At 35.1% G+C, this 16575-nt stretch overlaps 1 protein-coding gene across 1 annotated transcript in view; it reads left to right on the top strand.

The window, feature by feature from the left end:
* The window catches only part of LOC129755330 (CD63 antigen), a 133080-nt gene that overhangs the window by 104657 nt on the left and 11848 nt on the right, over positions 1-16575 (top strand). The window contains exons 2-4 of the mRNA XM_055751764.1: positions 3576-3764; positions 8853-9035; positions 9100-9294. Coding sequence (XP_055607739.1) covers positions 3576-3764; positions 8853-9035; positions 9100-9294 — 567 coding nt within the window. The remainder of the gene's footprint in view (positions 1-3575; positions 3765-8852; positions 9036-9099; positions 9295-16575) is intronic.

The following is a 16575-nucleotide window of genomic DNA, read 5'->3' as shown; positions in this document are numbered from 1 at the left end:
ATCCCCTCCTATCTAATACTGCAAGAAAGCAAGAGCAGAAACTTCAAACGCGTTTTTCTCGAAAGCACATTTTTAAAGTCCGTGGACATCGTCATTTGAAAACTACTTATCCGATTCTTTTCAAATTTGGAACATATATTCTACATATCAAATACCAGACCCCAACGTTTTTCTTTTTTGATTTTTTTACTTTGGGGAGATTTTAGAGGTGAAAAATGGCGGATTTTTAAGTGAAAAAACGTAGTTTTTACTTCAAACAGCCACAAAAATTTCATAAAAATATTTTTAAGTTAAACAAAAACGTTGGGGTCCAGAAAAACATCTATTAAAAATATTTTGCGCCGATTTTTTGACTTCAGATGATTCTGTGCTGAGATACAGTGTCCACCGCAAATCCTGTTTTCTAAAAGGCATCCTCGAAAATGCTCCGTCACCGGCTCATTTTTCAATATTTTTCTACGAAAAAATTACTAAATGTTCTTTTAACAATGCTTTGTATAATGCAAAAAATTTGAATACATTTGTTTGAACGATAGCTCTAGAAAAAAATCGTGAAAATGATGTTTTTTTATACCCGTTAGACCCTACCCCCCCCCTTAAGGATCATCAGGGAAGTCAGCTCTCACACCAGAATTTTTTATTTTGAACAAGCGAAAAACTAAGGGTAGATCGCTGAAATGTTCAACAATTTTCTCTCCGATAAGCACAAAGTGTTGGCTTATTATGAGTCATTCAAACCTTACCTTAAACAACAAATTTTTGCATATAAAAATATGTATTTACAGGATGTTTTGTAAAAAAATATAATGATTTACCAAGATTAAAAAACAACAATTTTTAAAACGAAAACTTTTATTTTCGCAATTTTTAAAAGCCTCAAAATCTATAATAATCTATAATAACCGATTTTACTTTAAGTTCAATCTCATAATGATTTTCCTTCGTTATTGTCAGACTTTGCCAGCAGAAATTCCATTAAAAACGCTTTCAAGTTGCTCGAAAATAATCAAGCTGAATCCACTAAATTGCCCTCATTATTTTTTAAAGGAGAAGTATTGGACCGATATGTTGCAGAAATTTAAGAAGGATTCAGCCACCTAAAATACAGATTAGACGAAGTAAGAGTTGGAAAAACTGTTCAATGTTATGACTGATAAAAATGTACGCTGGCTGATGAGAGATACAAAGAATAAAGTAGATATTTTTCTTACAATAAACGATAAATATTTTTCTTCAATTTTTTTCATGAATTATTATGAGATTACTTTTTTTCCTTCATAGAAAGTGTTTTTGAAATACACGCATAAAGCATGGATCACTACAAATCTGGACGCATTAAAACGGGTCTATCTCAGAGCTTTGTAAACGAAATAAAAATGTTTTGTACTTAAAATGTAGGGTTTTTATTGCACTTTGTACATTTCGGAGTCCATGGTCTTGTTTTTCACAAAAACCGGGGTTTTTCGTCCGCAGTTGCAAATACCTTGCCAGATCAAACACTTTCTTGCAAACTTATCAGCAAAAACGAACTTGTCGGGGACATCACCATGACCAGTGCAGTGCCCTACTGCAGTGGCTTTATAAAATTTTTGGCCAGGAAGCTGCCCAAAATTCATCTTCACGTACGTTTCGTCATCCATGAGGATGCATCCGTCGAACTTCGTTGGAATCTGCTTGTATAACTTCCGGGCACGTCCTTTGGCTACTAAAATCTGCTTCAATGTCCGGATTGGTTGCTCACTGGTCCGATAGGATCGTATTCCTTCGCGTAGACAAATCATTCTGACGGTGCACCGGCCGGCGTTTAATTTCTTGGCGATGTCGTAGTTCGACTACCCTGTGTTTGCCTTAATCGTTCTCAACACCTTCAAATGCAGTTTCCGATCCTTAATTCCACTATGACGCTTGGTATGAACCTGCCGATCGACAGTATGCATCTCACGGAAACGTTTGAGAACGCTGCACACGGTTGATTTGACCATTTTTAACGATTTCGCGACTTTTGAACCCGACCACGTCGGGTTTTTGACTTGAGTGTCCAAAATTAATTTTCGTCTCGCGACTTCCATCACGTGTAACTTTTTTGGAACAAAACGAATCGTAATGAAATTTTCGGCACTGATAGTGGAAACATTTCCGAACAAAGTATTGTCAAAACATTCGAGATCCGACAACTAGGAGCGCTGTGGTATAATAAACAATGCGTCCAGATTTGTAATGATCCATGCTTTAAGTAACTGTCCCATTTCTAAATGAACTAAGCTTTATACATAGATGATTTGCGAGTGTCTCACACAGCATCTATAAGGAGATGAGTAGACTTATTGTTCTTTTAGTTTTTTTGTGGATCACAGACAAGCTACTATCAAAACTCATTACATTTCTGCCACCTGAATTTCCGAATTTAAAGCATGTGTAATTTTCATTACTATACACTAAGAAATACCTTTTAAATCAAAGGCTTTGATTATACATTAATATTTAATCTTACTTTCAGCCTTTCAACCTATGTTGGTCCAGCTTTCATTTTAATGAGTAATTACGCTTCCTGATAAACAATATTCATCATTGATTAGCTATAAATTCACCGATTGACTGGTGAATACAACAGCTGTTCCGATGATGTTTGGCACCAGTAAATTTTCAAAGGTCAATTGGGATTGCACACCAGTTCAGTCCAGTCCAGTCAGCGCTGTATTGAGAGTTCCTATTCTAGCGCATTGTTTATCTTATCATTTTCCAATTTTCAAATCAGTTAGTTAGTCATCTTCTTCCCGGTGCGTTTAGGGGAAACGCATGTAGCTGACTTGACTGGTTGCCCCCATGGACAAGGTTGGTTTCTAAAATCGTATCTCTATTCTCTATATCAATGTTTTATGGCCGTGTGAATTCAAACCAAATAGCCATAGAGCTACCCACCTCTAGCTAGCTTCAAACTGGTTGGCGAAAATTTCGACTATATCTAACTTGGTCTGGTTGCGTTTGTGGAGTCTCGTGCAACGTTGTTTATGTTATCCATGGTGTGTTGTGTTTTCCTCTGTGTAGTCGGGGAAGAATTTATGGAGTTTTAATTATCTCCGAGCCGTTCTGGTGTTGGTCAGCAGTCAGTAGTCTGTCAGGAGTTTGCCATCTAGTCAATTTTACCAAGAAAATGACGGCGTTTTCCGACACAAAAAGCATTTTAGAAAAGCCAAATCTTTTTTTGATTTAATTTTTTGCTGTTGTCGGTTTGAATAGAACGCTGTGGCAGCAGCGGAACGGTTTGATGAATAGATACCTAGATGTTTTATTTAGTGTCGGTAGAGATGTTTCCGTGCATCAGAGGAGAGGTTCTGAGTTCCAGTTTTTACGATGTGTAAAAATCACATCTTCAAGTCGTTTCAAAACACTGCTTCACTGTGTAAACATACACTAAACTGACGGTTGCTGCACTGATTTCCCCTGAGAGTGCACATGGCCTAGTAGTGCGACTATGTTACTGACCCGGCCAAAGTTAATTTAGCAAGATTGTGTGCATTAATGGAATGTTTTTTTTTTCATCAACCTCCTATTTTCTTTCTTCCAAATTTAAACAGATTTGTGGTGGCGCCCAGTTGGTGATTGGCGCGTTCCTGCTATGGACTCATCGACAGTATTCCAAACTGGTGAACGATCAGTTCTGGGAACCATTCGGCGTCATGATTGCACTTGGAATTGTTTCTCAGCTTCTGTGCTACCTGGGATGGACCTCGACGAGTAAAAAGCACCGCTGCTATCTCGGAACGGTAAGTAGATCGCAAGAATTTCTCCATTAAGATTTTTTTTTTACTATTCTTGAGAAGTCGAATGGCAATCAATTATCCAAATCAATTGCCTCTGTGTATTTTTGAGAATTTTCGCGAAAACTTCTCCGAAATTACATCAATTAAGCTTTCAAACATGAATTGGTTTCATTATTTATTATTTTAAACAACAATTCTCATTTAATTGAATCTAGTTAAAATTCAAGTTTGATATCTAAACAAAACTTTTTTTCAAATCCATAGAATTTGTATTCAAAGTTTAAATTCAAGTGATAATCAAAATATTACGACTTAAAATAACGCTTAAAGTCTAGATCCTTGCGCTTCTAAGCAAAATGACAATTTTCTATTCATATATATCTCACAAAATATTGATTCAAATGATGAAAATTTTGCTTGAAACATTTGTATTCGTAGTTTTCCTTTGTGGAAAAAGATTATGATATTTTGATCTTGAAGAACAAAAACGGAATATGCTAAATCGAAGAAATATTTACTATCAATGTCAGTTCTATGTGGTCGCTGGCTCGCTGAACTTCAAACTTATTGAAACTTGGTGGATTACTTACCAAGGAAATTGTGTTAAAATATATTCATTTAACATGCTAAAACACGCCTTAAATGGTAAGTTTAATAATATAAATAATAATAACTTAACAGAAAAATTTTTACTTGTTGAAAACTGATAACTGAAAACTGAATTTTCCGAGCTTTTTATGTACGATCAGTGCTAAAAGAAACTCAGTGTTAACTTCACCATTATGAAATCGTCTAGTTGCTCTTTTGAAGTTTGTATGATCCTCATTTGAATGTTGAAAACTACAAATAAAAGCCAGGAAGCGAAAAGGTGGCTCCAGAGAGTACTGCTGATTAAATACCTCTATATGGCTGTATTTCTGCAAAGGTTTTATTTATTTTTTAACCAACATCACTATCTTGAGCCATTTTTTCATCTTTTTGGTATGGTCTGTGATGTCGAGAAGGGAAAACTCTAAATAACGATCAACTTCATTTGAGCCTACGGCATACGCATGTCAACGATTGATAAATCGTACAAAACAACTTTGAAACTTATATGCATATTTCTTCAATTCCTTCAGCGACCTGGTTTTTTCCCACTTCATGTTTATTGCGTTGCCATGCATAAAATTGCGTTGTATAAAAAATATTAAGTCATATTAGTTGTTTATGCATGGAAATCGATCCTCTACATCAGCCAGCGTAATTTCGACACGTCCGAGACCACCGAGACGGCGCAAACACCGACGGCGCGTGAGGCGCCTGAAGTGCATGAAATATTTTGAACCTATTATGATAGGACTCCGCGAACTTCTTGGCGGGAGATTTCCCGTTCTATGCCCGCAAAGATCGGCTTGGGCATATCGAACCGCCATCACCTTGATCACTTCGATTTGTTTAAGGGGGGGGGAGGGGGGGGGGGGTAGGGTCTAACACTTTCAAAAAATCGATTTTTTTATTTTCTTATTGAAAAACATTTCAAGAATGTTGTGTCCAATTTTCAAGTCAATTGAAGCAAAACTGTAGAAATTATAGGCCTTTATCTCCTCCTATCTAATACTGCAAGAAAGCAAGAGCAGAAACTTCAAACGCGTTTTTCTCGAAAGCACATTTTTAAAGTCCGTGGACATCGTCATTTGAAAACTACTTATCCGATTCTTTTCAAATTTGGAACACATTTTCTACATATAAAATACCAGACCCCAACGTTTTTCTTTTTTGTTTTTTTTTACTTTGGGGAGATTTTACAGGTGAAAAATGGCGGATTTTTTCGTGAAAAATCGTAGTTTTTACTTCAAACAGTCACAAAAATTTCATAAAAAATTTTTTTTAGTTAAATAAAAACGTTGGGGTCCAGAAAAACATCTATTAAAAATATTTTGCTCTGATTTTTTGACTTCAGATGATTCTGTGCTGAGATTCAGTGTCCACCGCAAATCCTGTTTTCTAAAAGGCATCCTCGAAAGTGCTCCGTCACCGGCTCATTTTTTAATATTTTTCTACGAAAAAATAACTAAATGATCTTTTAACAATGCTTTGTATAATGCAAAAAATTTGAATACATTTGTTTGAACGATAGCTCTAGAAAAAAATCGTGAAAATGGTGTTTTTTTATACCCGTTAGACCCTACCCCCCCCCCCCCCCCTTAAGCGCGACGACTAGACGGCCAGACCGAAAAGTGTCCAATCATTATTCGTTACTTCTACTAATTGTTAAGTTTTTAAAAATAAATTGTAAGTCTAAGAATTGAAAGTTCGTTTAAAGTATAAATGAATGTGTGTAGTAATTGTGCAATAAACTGTTTGAGTAGTGTAGCAAGTTGTATCATATTGGACTACAAAAATTTGAGAAAGCGAATCAACAAAACTTTCCCGAAGTTTTGGGAGTTAGTGTCCGCATCAAATTAATGTCTGCAAGCAACCGCTGCAACCCTGAGCCCTCGACATTAGTATTTTGCAACGTTCGCCTTCGATATAAATAGTATGCACACATACAGTACTCGGATACGAATGCCAAAAAGTTGGTAAAATGTCCTAAATAAAATAAATAAATAATTTTAACATACAATACTGGACAAAATTAAGTTGGCACTTGGTATCAACATTTTTATTAACACTAACGACTGATGATTTTTTTTATCAAAAACTTGCATATGTTCTTTACACTTAAGCAAAGTTTTCGTAAAAGTCAGTTTTCAGTTGCGTAAAATAAAATACACACTCTTATAATCTTATCAGATTGTTATTTCTCTTCTTTGAAAATTTTTCCGTCTTCTTATAAGTAAAAAATGATTGAATTCCCTGCAAAACACGTCGAAACTAAGGGTTTTATTTTTTGTTTATCCTTTTGAGGGCGCGTTTGAATTCGATAAGATGATGAATAAGTAAGTTTTCGTAGATATTCGTAAACATCAAGCTAAAATCCGTCAAGAAGCGTTTTTTTTTTCAAAGCAATATTGCTTGGAAATATATTTGAAATGAACCAGGAGCACGAATTTTAAGCAAAAGGTTAAAAACCCTTATGGTAAAGCTCGACAGAGGATACAAGCGGATGTCTGCAACCTAAAAAAAAACAGTTGAGTTTTTCGAGAATCCTCTTAAATTCTATGTGCTACTGGAATGGAAGAAATAGCATGGATTTGACCAACAAAGACTATTTATTCGATATGTCGACAGATTTGATTACTTTGCTCCAGCATGTAATTTCGGCTGAGTTTTTTTTTCAGACACACCAAACATCTCGAATTTGCTCAAAACACATTTACAAGCTCAAATAACTATAGAAACGGTTTATTTGAAGCCACCAAAGAAAATTTGAACTCTTAGGCCTTGAAAAAACGAACACCAGTATGGACGACTTCTGACGAGATATTTTTTTTTTTACATAGAACAACCAAAACACATCCAAGCACCCATACAGCAGTCCCCGACATCGATAATCTTCAAAAAATGAAATAATGACAGTAGACTCTTGCATTGGAATTTTTAAAATGAATTAGAACAAATATTCAAAATATCATAGGGATTTGTAGCTAAACCTCGAAAAAATCAAAGGGTTTTCTGTTTCGCTTGCGTCCTCTGTCGTGTTATAGAGCTCCTTTTTTTTTATTTTTTTTTGTTTTGCTTAAAATTTGTGCTCATGGTTCATTTTAATGTATTTTCAAGCAATCCTTCCGGACCGTGTTTAGCTTGAAGTTTACGAATATCTACGAAAACTTGCTTTTTCACCATCTTTTCGAACTCAATCGCGCCCCTAAAAGGATAAACAAAAAATAAAACCACCAGTTGCAACGAGTTTTGTAGGGAATGTAATCCTGTTTTACTGATAAGAAAACGGACCAATGTTATAAGTATGTAGTTTTAAGTATTGTAGTCTACATAGTTTGACTTAATAAATAAATAAATAAAAATGTAGCACATAAGGCTATGATCATTAAGTATCCGGGCACTTTATTTCGGTGATAGCTAGGTTACTAGAGCTCGGATATGCAAAACTTTAGCAGCGTTGTGTTGGTTATGAAAAGGACTATCTTGCCTATTTTTTTCACATTTTTACGTTAACGTGTGTTTGAGATATTTACGGTGCAAAAAGCTATAGTGAAAATAATTTTGCACAAATTCGCTCCTTTTACGCACTTTGCGCCTCGGAAATTCATTATTTTTGACTTGAAAACTCATGAACTGTTTATTTTTTCTGATTTTTTTTTTGGTCCAGATGGTTGAGAAGTATAAAAAGCCACTCTAGGATGCTTACGAAATTCAAACCAAGCATCGGAGTGGAACCCTTGATCTCAACTATAGGAACAAATTTATGGTTATTGGGGACAACTGAATGCAGACCTCTGAACTATGCAGTAAATCCGTTTCCGACTGGCAAAAAGTGTTGCCTGTCAAGTGGACACCCGGGAATTAACTAAAAATTAGCAGTTCCATGGATCGCAATCTGTGCAACCGGGTTTTACGCAATGTGACAGATGTGTTCTGATGGACCAAGAAATTTATGTTAAACCCGAATTTAAGAGGTCATATTCTTCGAGATGCCTACTCATGAAAAGGTTCCAACCAGATTTCAATTGATTTTTACAGATGAATTTGTGTAAAATATCATGATTTTTTAAAAGGTTTAGCTTCTGATGTAAAAATAATAGATCAATACATGGCTGAAAAAAGTGTGCAAAGATAAAAATTATATTTTATCATAAAGTAAGAGTATTTCTTGTCATCAACGATAAATTATTTTTTTAATATTTTTACATGAAATATCATAAAAAAAACCGTCATTTCCTCCATAGAAAGTTTTTCGATCAAATCAATAGTTTTTAAAATACAGAGGTTTGAAACTGCCCGGATACTAAATGATCATAGCCTTATATCCACTGAAACCTAAGATAAAATGCGAACCAAACCCAAACCCTGTGTACAAACCGGTATTTTTTTTGATATTTTTTAAATAAAAAAATCTCTATAATCAAGACAAGCATGTTGAATTCCATCTTTTGTATAATTAACTATAAGTATTGAAGCCAAGTTTTTTGCATGATTTCGTTCCAGTTTTGCGTGTTCCTGGTGGCGCAGATCATAGTGCAGTTCCTGGTGGGCGGTTGGGCCATGGCCTCCAGACATCAGCTACAAATTCCGGCCGAGCTGGCGCTAGAGTCCAACTTCCAGCAATTCCTTGGCCTGACGGGGGCTACAGCAGACCCAACCCATGTCTGGAATCGGCTCCAGAGGGATGTGAGTATTAAGATCAGCTATTTTGCAAAGGTATAGATTAATGAACAAATTTTTATTATTTTAGTTCCACTGCTGCGGGCTGCATTCCGTGCATGACTTCCAGAAGGTCACCAAACCGACCTCGGGTATACCCTGGTCCTGCTACGAGCCCATCAACAAAGAAATCTACGCACACGGATGTATGCACGTCTTTATGCAGAGCATTCAGACAAACATGATGCGGGTGGCAGCGCTGGCCATTGCTACCGCCTTAGTACAGGTCAGTGATGATAGGTTACTGAAGGTTTGACTTAAAAAAGGAGTTGTTTTTGACAGGTGCAATCCGCACAGATGCATCCGATATTTTTCTATAGAAGCTTGAAACAGCTTAAGCTAGGGGAGAGAGAGAAACTAATTAGAACCATTAGTCATCGCCCCCGTCTATAAGCCGTTCGAATCTAGAACGATCGGTATCTTTCGGCTGGGGAAAATCTGGTCTAAACCACAGCCAACTAGATGATTCTGATTGCGCGCTCAGGTTACGCAAAATTCACCCGGTTAGTGAAGAATGCCAGATTTTGACAAATCTTTAACGACTTGGCGTCCACCCTGGCTGGCGTCAAAGATTGATGAACTTCCAAAAGAACGTACATTGTTATCCATCTGGTCCCACAGCACAGCATCATCACCTCGGTCGATTCGTCCCAATTGGCCACGAGTCGGCCGAGCTAAGAGAATCGTTTAGAATGTGAACGTGTGTCTTAATCACGCGAGTTTAGTTTTTTTTTAGTTTACTATAATAGAGCACCCCGTGAAATATCTCGGTTGATTCACGACATCTCCCATTCACAAGATTTCAAAATAATGAATCGCAAGGTATTATTTATTTTTATACCGTTGTGTTTTTCTCTCTTTTCTATTCTATCGTAGATTTTTTTTGCTTAAGAGTCGTTGAACCTTGTTTGACAAGAACTTAAAATTGAAATTTCTTTTACCTCAGAGCGAGATGAAAACAAAAATCAAGGAAATCATTTTTACATTTGATGTTACCTATGTGGTATGGCATTTGACATCTGAACCTGATTTTGATCAGAACTGGTAACGTTTCCCCTACTACAGAACCAGCCAGGGGACAATTTTACGGTTATTGTGATGTGGAATCAACACAAACGAGGTGGGATTGAAGCCATCGGGTGGGATGTGGGGGTAGCGTTTTTTTTATACAATTTCTTCTCTCCGTTTAGCGAAACAGAAGAATGACAGAAAACCAGAGTGGTGACTACTGAACAGGAACGTTGACGTTAGGCGGCATTCGGCGGCCGGACACACGTGCAACGTTTATGTCGACCGCTTTAGAAAAGGACAGACAATCGTGATAATTCCGGCAATTAAGCTGCAATCGTCAACTGGATTTCATTCCTAATTGTTAAAATAAAATTAAAACAGTTTTAAATGAGATTCCAGTTTCCAGATTCAGATTCAGATTTCAGATTTAGATTTCAGATTCAGATTTCAGATTCAGATTTCAGATTCAGATTTCAGATTCAGATTTCAGATTCAGATTTCAGATTCAGATTTCAGATTCAGATTTCAGATTCAGATTTCAGATTCAGATTTCAGATTCAGATTTCAGATTCAGATTTCAGATTCAGATTTCAGATTCAGATTTCAGATTTCAGATTCAGATTTCAGATTCAGATTTCAGATTCAGATTTCAGATTCAGATTTCAGATTCAGATTTCAGATTCAGATTTCAGATTCAGATTTCAGATTCAGATTTCAGATTCAGATTTCAGATTCAGATTTCAGATTCAGATTTCAGATTCAGATTTCAGATTCAGATTTCAGATTCAGATTTCAGATTCAGATTTCAGATTCAGATTTCAGATTCAGATTTCAGATTCAGATTTCAGATTCAGATTTCAGATTCAGATTTCAGATTCAGATTTCAGATTCAGATTTCAGATTCAGATTTCAGATTCAGATTTCAGATTCAGATTTCAGATTCAGATTTCAGATTTCAGATTCAGATTTCAGATTCAGATTTCAGATTCAGATTTCAGATTCAGATTTCAGATTCAGATTTCAGATTCAGATTTCAGATTCAGATTTCAGATTCAGATTTCAGATTCAGATTTCAGATTCAGATTTCAGATTCAGATTTCAGATTCATATGTATTGCTTTAAAAGGAACTTCCTACTTTCAAAACAGTAAACAAAATCTACTAATATTATGACACAACTAGAAATATGTTCAATTTATTTTTATTGAATTTTGCACACAAGAACGTTTTGACACAGCGTGATTACCTTGAGCAATCTCGGAATTGCACAAAAATTAAGGTTTTTTTTGGAATTTAATTTATTTTTTTAATAATCTGAAAGCCGAAAACTAAACGTTTGTCAGAACTCGTTATTCAATGCTAATAAAAATGGAATGCTCCCTCTAAATTGCTTAGCGAAGATATAAAACGAAATTTACCGAGTCAGCTAGTTTTTTATTTTCATAAAAGTTGTACTGGAGAACAAAAGGATTTATTCATGGTCTTTTTTTTCTTTATCAATAAACAACTTTTGAGGGTATGCGAATTAAAAAAAAAATCACATTTTTTCGAGGTGCCAATAGTTTGAAAGCTGGTTATGAGTAATTTGGAGGGGGCGGGCGGGTTTTTTGAATCCAAATACTTATGCAATTAGTTTTTTCTCCCAGTCTTTTAGATTTAAGGATAGTCTTTTGAAAAAATGGTGAACTCCATTTAAAAATTTATTATACTTTTTTGTAGAGATGTACCGAATAGTGGTATTCGGCGAACGGCCGAATACCGAATATTGACCTTTTCAACTATTCGGCCAAACGAATATTCGGTCGAATATTCTATTGAGTTTTTCATGAAAAAAAAACTAAAGCGATTATTTCAATGCTTTCTATTTCTTCCATATTAATTCCTCCTATATTTTTAGTCGATTATTTTCAACCAGATGATATTATTGGATGATGTATTACCAGATATTTTTTGAGTATAACTGAATAACTGAAAAGACATCAGATGACTAGTCGCTTCTAGGGCGTTTATCACCAAAGAGATTGCGTTCCTGTGAAATCTGGGACAAAACATGTCGAAACAGGTGCCAGGCTATTTGAAATAGCTTCTTTGGTATTGAATTAGACGAAGGTCGAATTTGAGGTCGAATACCTTCAAAATAGTTGTTCAAAAGAAATATATGATCTTTAACCTTAAGCATACCATACTTTCAACCACACGTATCCACGTGATCTGGCATTCAGGACGATTTTTGAAAAAAAAGTAAAAAAGGGCAAAGTTTATGTTTTTTTTTTTGAGATATTTGAAAAATCATTATGGAATACAAAATCTAAAAATATTTAAAGATAAATATGAGTTTCTCATTTAATTTAGCAAATAATTTTAATAAACCCGAGCAAAATTCAGGAAATTTTAAAAAATATCTGGACGGCTAGATTTGACTTACCTGAAATCTTTACTGGATTTATGGGCAATCCTAAATATATCCAGAAAATCTGGATTACACTTTAATGATAGTATAAAGCAATACTTGTCAGTATTCTCCTGTACGATCTACAGTGAAAGATACGCTGATACACCTTAGATGTTTTGCTGAAACCATAAGTTTTTGATGATTGTGTAGGCTTCACAATACTACTTTTGGATATTATATAAATTATTCAAAATCATTTAAAAAATTTTACAAGTCTGTAGTAGATATTCGGCCTATTCGGCCTATTCGGCCGAATACTTAGATCAACTATTCGGTAAGCCGAATATTCGGCTTAACGGTTTTTCGGCGGTATTCGGCGGTATTCTTTCTCGAAGAAGCCAAGTAATTAGTAATTTTAAGAAGAGAATAGACCTATCCCTATCCATATAAATATGTGGGAGTCCAAAGGAAGTTTCGACCACTGTCTTGGAACTTCCGCTAGAAAACAATCTTGCTTAAAAAAACGCATTCAATTTTGGCGTTGCTCTGCTGTGTCTCATTTTTTCAGTGAACCAATTTTTTAATTTTTCTCGTTAATTTGAATAATATTTTCAAAAAACGTATTTGGTATCCCAATATTCTTCGTTCTTCAGTGTATTGGAATGATGGTTATGATCATATAAATAAAAGTTAGGAAGATAATTTAAATGATTCATATCATCAGTTCAGAATCTAGAATATTGGGAATTTTAATAATTTTTTTTAGAAAAGTCGTTGGTGAACTGGCAACACTTTTCTTCGTCGGAAGTCTATCGGAAGTTGGAAGTCCGGACTACCGGAGTAAAATTTAGTGCTGGCGCGTTAATATACGTAAATGCAAGTCAAATATAAGAACAATTAAATAACACACTCAGAAGAAATCCTATTCTAAATTTCATAAGACACGTCTTATAAACCGCTTTTTTGAGTCTAAAAGTATTTTTCATAAGAGCCTTATGAATTTTTTACATTTTCATAAGAAGTTCCAATGAAAAACGGAAGAAACTTCTGTGTGAAAATAAAATGAACACATTCATTCTAAGCGGTAGAAAAAAACGTCAAAGATTCTTTATCATCAGAAAAATAATACATTTAAAGTAAACGTGACATTGATCTACTCAATGGTAAGTTTATTTAGCAAGTCTATAATTTTTGTGCATGTCAGAAACATGTTGGAAATATTCACAAACTTTGAATTTACGAAATTTTTTTCCGCACATAAGCTTACTGGCTGACCAAAAGCAAAAGACCCAGAGACCGGAACCGGTAGCGGAATTTCTCAAGATTTTTCCGAACATCTGCCAACAACTGACGTGCTTGCTGATTCTGTGGAAGAATTTCATCCCACAACGAGCATAGCGAACAAATCCTCTTTTTTAAATTTGTTTTTTGAAGAATTTGAACCGGAATGAAATTGCTGCTGCTGGTCAGGATTGTGGAAAAAGGTTTATTAAAAGTTTTAAAATTCAAGATATGGAACTCAAATTATCAATGTCTCGAATAAAAATACATATTTTTGTGACATTTCCGTTTTTTTTAAGCAATCTTATGAAATTACAAATGAAAAACAAAACCTTCTCTTTCAAAAATATATTCGTCCAGAAAGTTTATTTCAGCCATCAGATAATCTTGTGAATTTAATTAATTTTACTTATGGCGCTCATTCATAAAAGAATCTTATGGCATACATAATAGTATTTTTTTTTTGAGTACATAAATGTAGAACATTACACAATTTCTAATCACATTGACTTTTATATGAGAAGCCAAAAGCCAGTAACATATTAATCAATGACCATTAAAATGTGTTTAGTGTTGCCCATGAATCAATATTTTGAAGATTTTACTGCCTAACTTTCTACTTTTTGTACTGTTTTATTTTTTTCCCATGGTCATTATTCGCATCGAGGGTCAAATATTTAAAATTGTTCTACCTACTTGCTTTGCTGCTGCTGCAAGAGGAATAGAACTGCTCTAAATATACAAATATCAGACACAAGTTTAGGTAATTTATGCACGCACTATATGCATCTTGACACTGGCAATGATGGCACCGTCCGCGTTGTGTTATATGTGATTCAAAATGATAAAAGATCGTGAGACAATTGGGTTTGAAACGGTTGTGTGGCATTCTAAACAATTACCTACTACTAAGTTCTAGGTCAACGGTCTACGGTGAAAGTTGGCAGCAAGTCAAAACAGGACTTTCACTTTCGGGGTTGTAGCTCAGGGAGGTAGATGAAATATTGTTCTTGTTCAGAAACTTGTAATTTCTAAGTTTGGCTATGATTTTTTTTTGTATTCTACTTAAAATATGCCCTTCAAATAGCATCTTATTCAACCAAAATATTTTTTTTCTTTTTTATGAATAAGTTTATTTTACAGTTGAATTTAAAAGGCAGAAATAAGGTACAAATGAGGAAAATCGAATTCGAAAAATCAATAATATTTTTCCGGATCACACACAGACGTCAAGCGATCTTAGACCCGTACCCTGGGTTCCCATGGGTCACGGCGGCGGTGTGCATGCGTGTGATAATGATGGTTTACTATCATTGTCCTGACAGTGTCGTTGCACACATCTTGTCAAGCATGGATCATAATATGATTGAAATTAGAAGGCGTGATGGACACCTTTATTTAAATTAAATTAGCGGATGGTTCAATGGTGTCCCAATTTTTCATGATCCATGCCGATAAGATGAATGGGAGTTGAAACACTTGCCCTCCCTTCCGTTGAACAATGGGAAAATTTTGTAGTGAAAATATCACAATTTGCCGTCATTCAGTGATACTTTTCAATAGGGCATAATCTGTTTGGTAAGGTAGTTAGCTAGTTTAGTCTAATTCTATGAAACTAAACTAGCTAACTACCTTACCAAACAGATTATGCCCTATTGCCCCTGTTTCAAGTATTGCTAGGTGAGGTATAGGTAATGGTATTCGCCTCCCCAATGCTCTAGAAAGTGTGCATTTGCGGTTTATTAATTTCGTTGGCTTATTCCTCAATCAAGCATTTTACAAGAACTAGAGGCTCATTGGACGGGAATGCTGTTTTGACAAATATGATATTTCATTTTTTAACACACTTTCGACATTTGTTTTTATTTTTTTATATACTTTTGGTAGATCTATACATTGTTCGGTTAGGATTGAAATTCAAAAATCGAAGTTTAAAATAGAAAATATGATTTCGATAAGCAAGAATGAGAAGGCAGTTCAGATCATTCATTTCGTGCATTTAAAAACAGGCACACGGTTTATTTGAATTGAACCCCTATCGTGTAGATTGAGTATTATAGTTTGTTAGAGAAGTTGACCACAATTATTGATGAGGTTTTAAAGAACAGCACTGTTATTTTCCTGTTCTGTTGATAAGTTGACGATTCCAATAAAGCTGTTTAAGCTTACAGTTTATTGTTTGATGAGTTTAAAAGACACCTTTTATAGATTCTGTTTTATGATATCCTAGTTGAGTTATCGAATAACCGTGTAATCGCGTAGAATCAATCACTTGAATACATCTTTTACTTAGCAAATCTATGGTTATTTTTAAACCAAACTAGCAAGAATCGAAATTTATGGAAACAAGTAAGGTTAGGTGACAGGTAGGGGAAATTCAACTACGGTAAGATAGTGAACCCTTCTGACAACGATATCGAGGCTTTAGCATATGATATCATATTATTTGATACCATACTGCTATTGCTTGGTTGAATTGAAGGTTGGGTTAACTCGAAGTTCATATGGGGCCCACCAACCGTCCTAGTCCGTCGAGCACTACAGTTGCGTTCAAAAAAGAATGAAATCGCTTGAAGCTGCGCACCCACTTCCAACTTTGCCAAGCTGCCATTTCTCTCTCGGTTGATATTTTTTCATGAAAATTTCACACAATCTAGTTCAACTATCCAACTAACATTGAACAAAATTTGAAGTCTTTACATTGACGGGAAACAAAGATACAGCTATTCCCGTAAAAAAGGGAAATTTGAAGTTGCTTCACTAAATTTGCTGTATCTTTGAAAATTTTCATTGAAAAATCTTGAAATTTGGTCAAAAGATGTGA

Source organism: Uranotaenia lowii, chromosome 3 (genome assembly GCF_029784155.1).
Source record: "Uranotaenia lowii strain MFRU-FL chromosome 3, ASM2978415v1, whole genome shotgun sequence".
NCBI lineage: Eukaryota > Metazoa > Arthropoda > Insecta > Diptera > Culicidae > Uranotaenia > Uranotaenia lowii.
The sequence above is the reverse complement of the archived record's forward strand: the minus strand, read 5'-3'. Positions and strand labels throughout refer to the sequence as shown.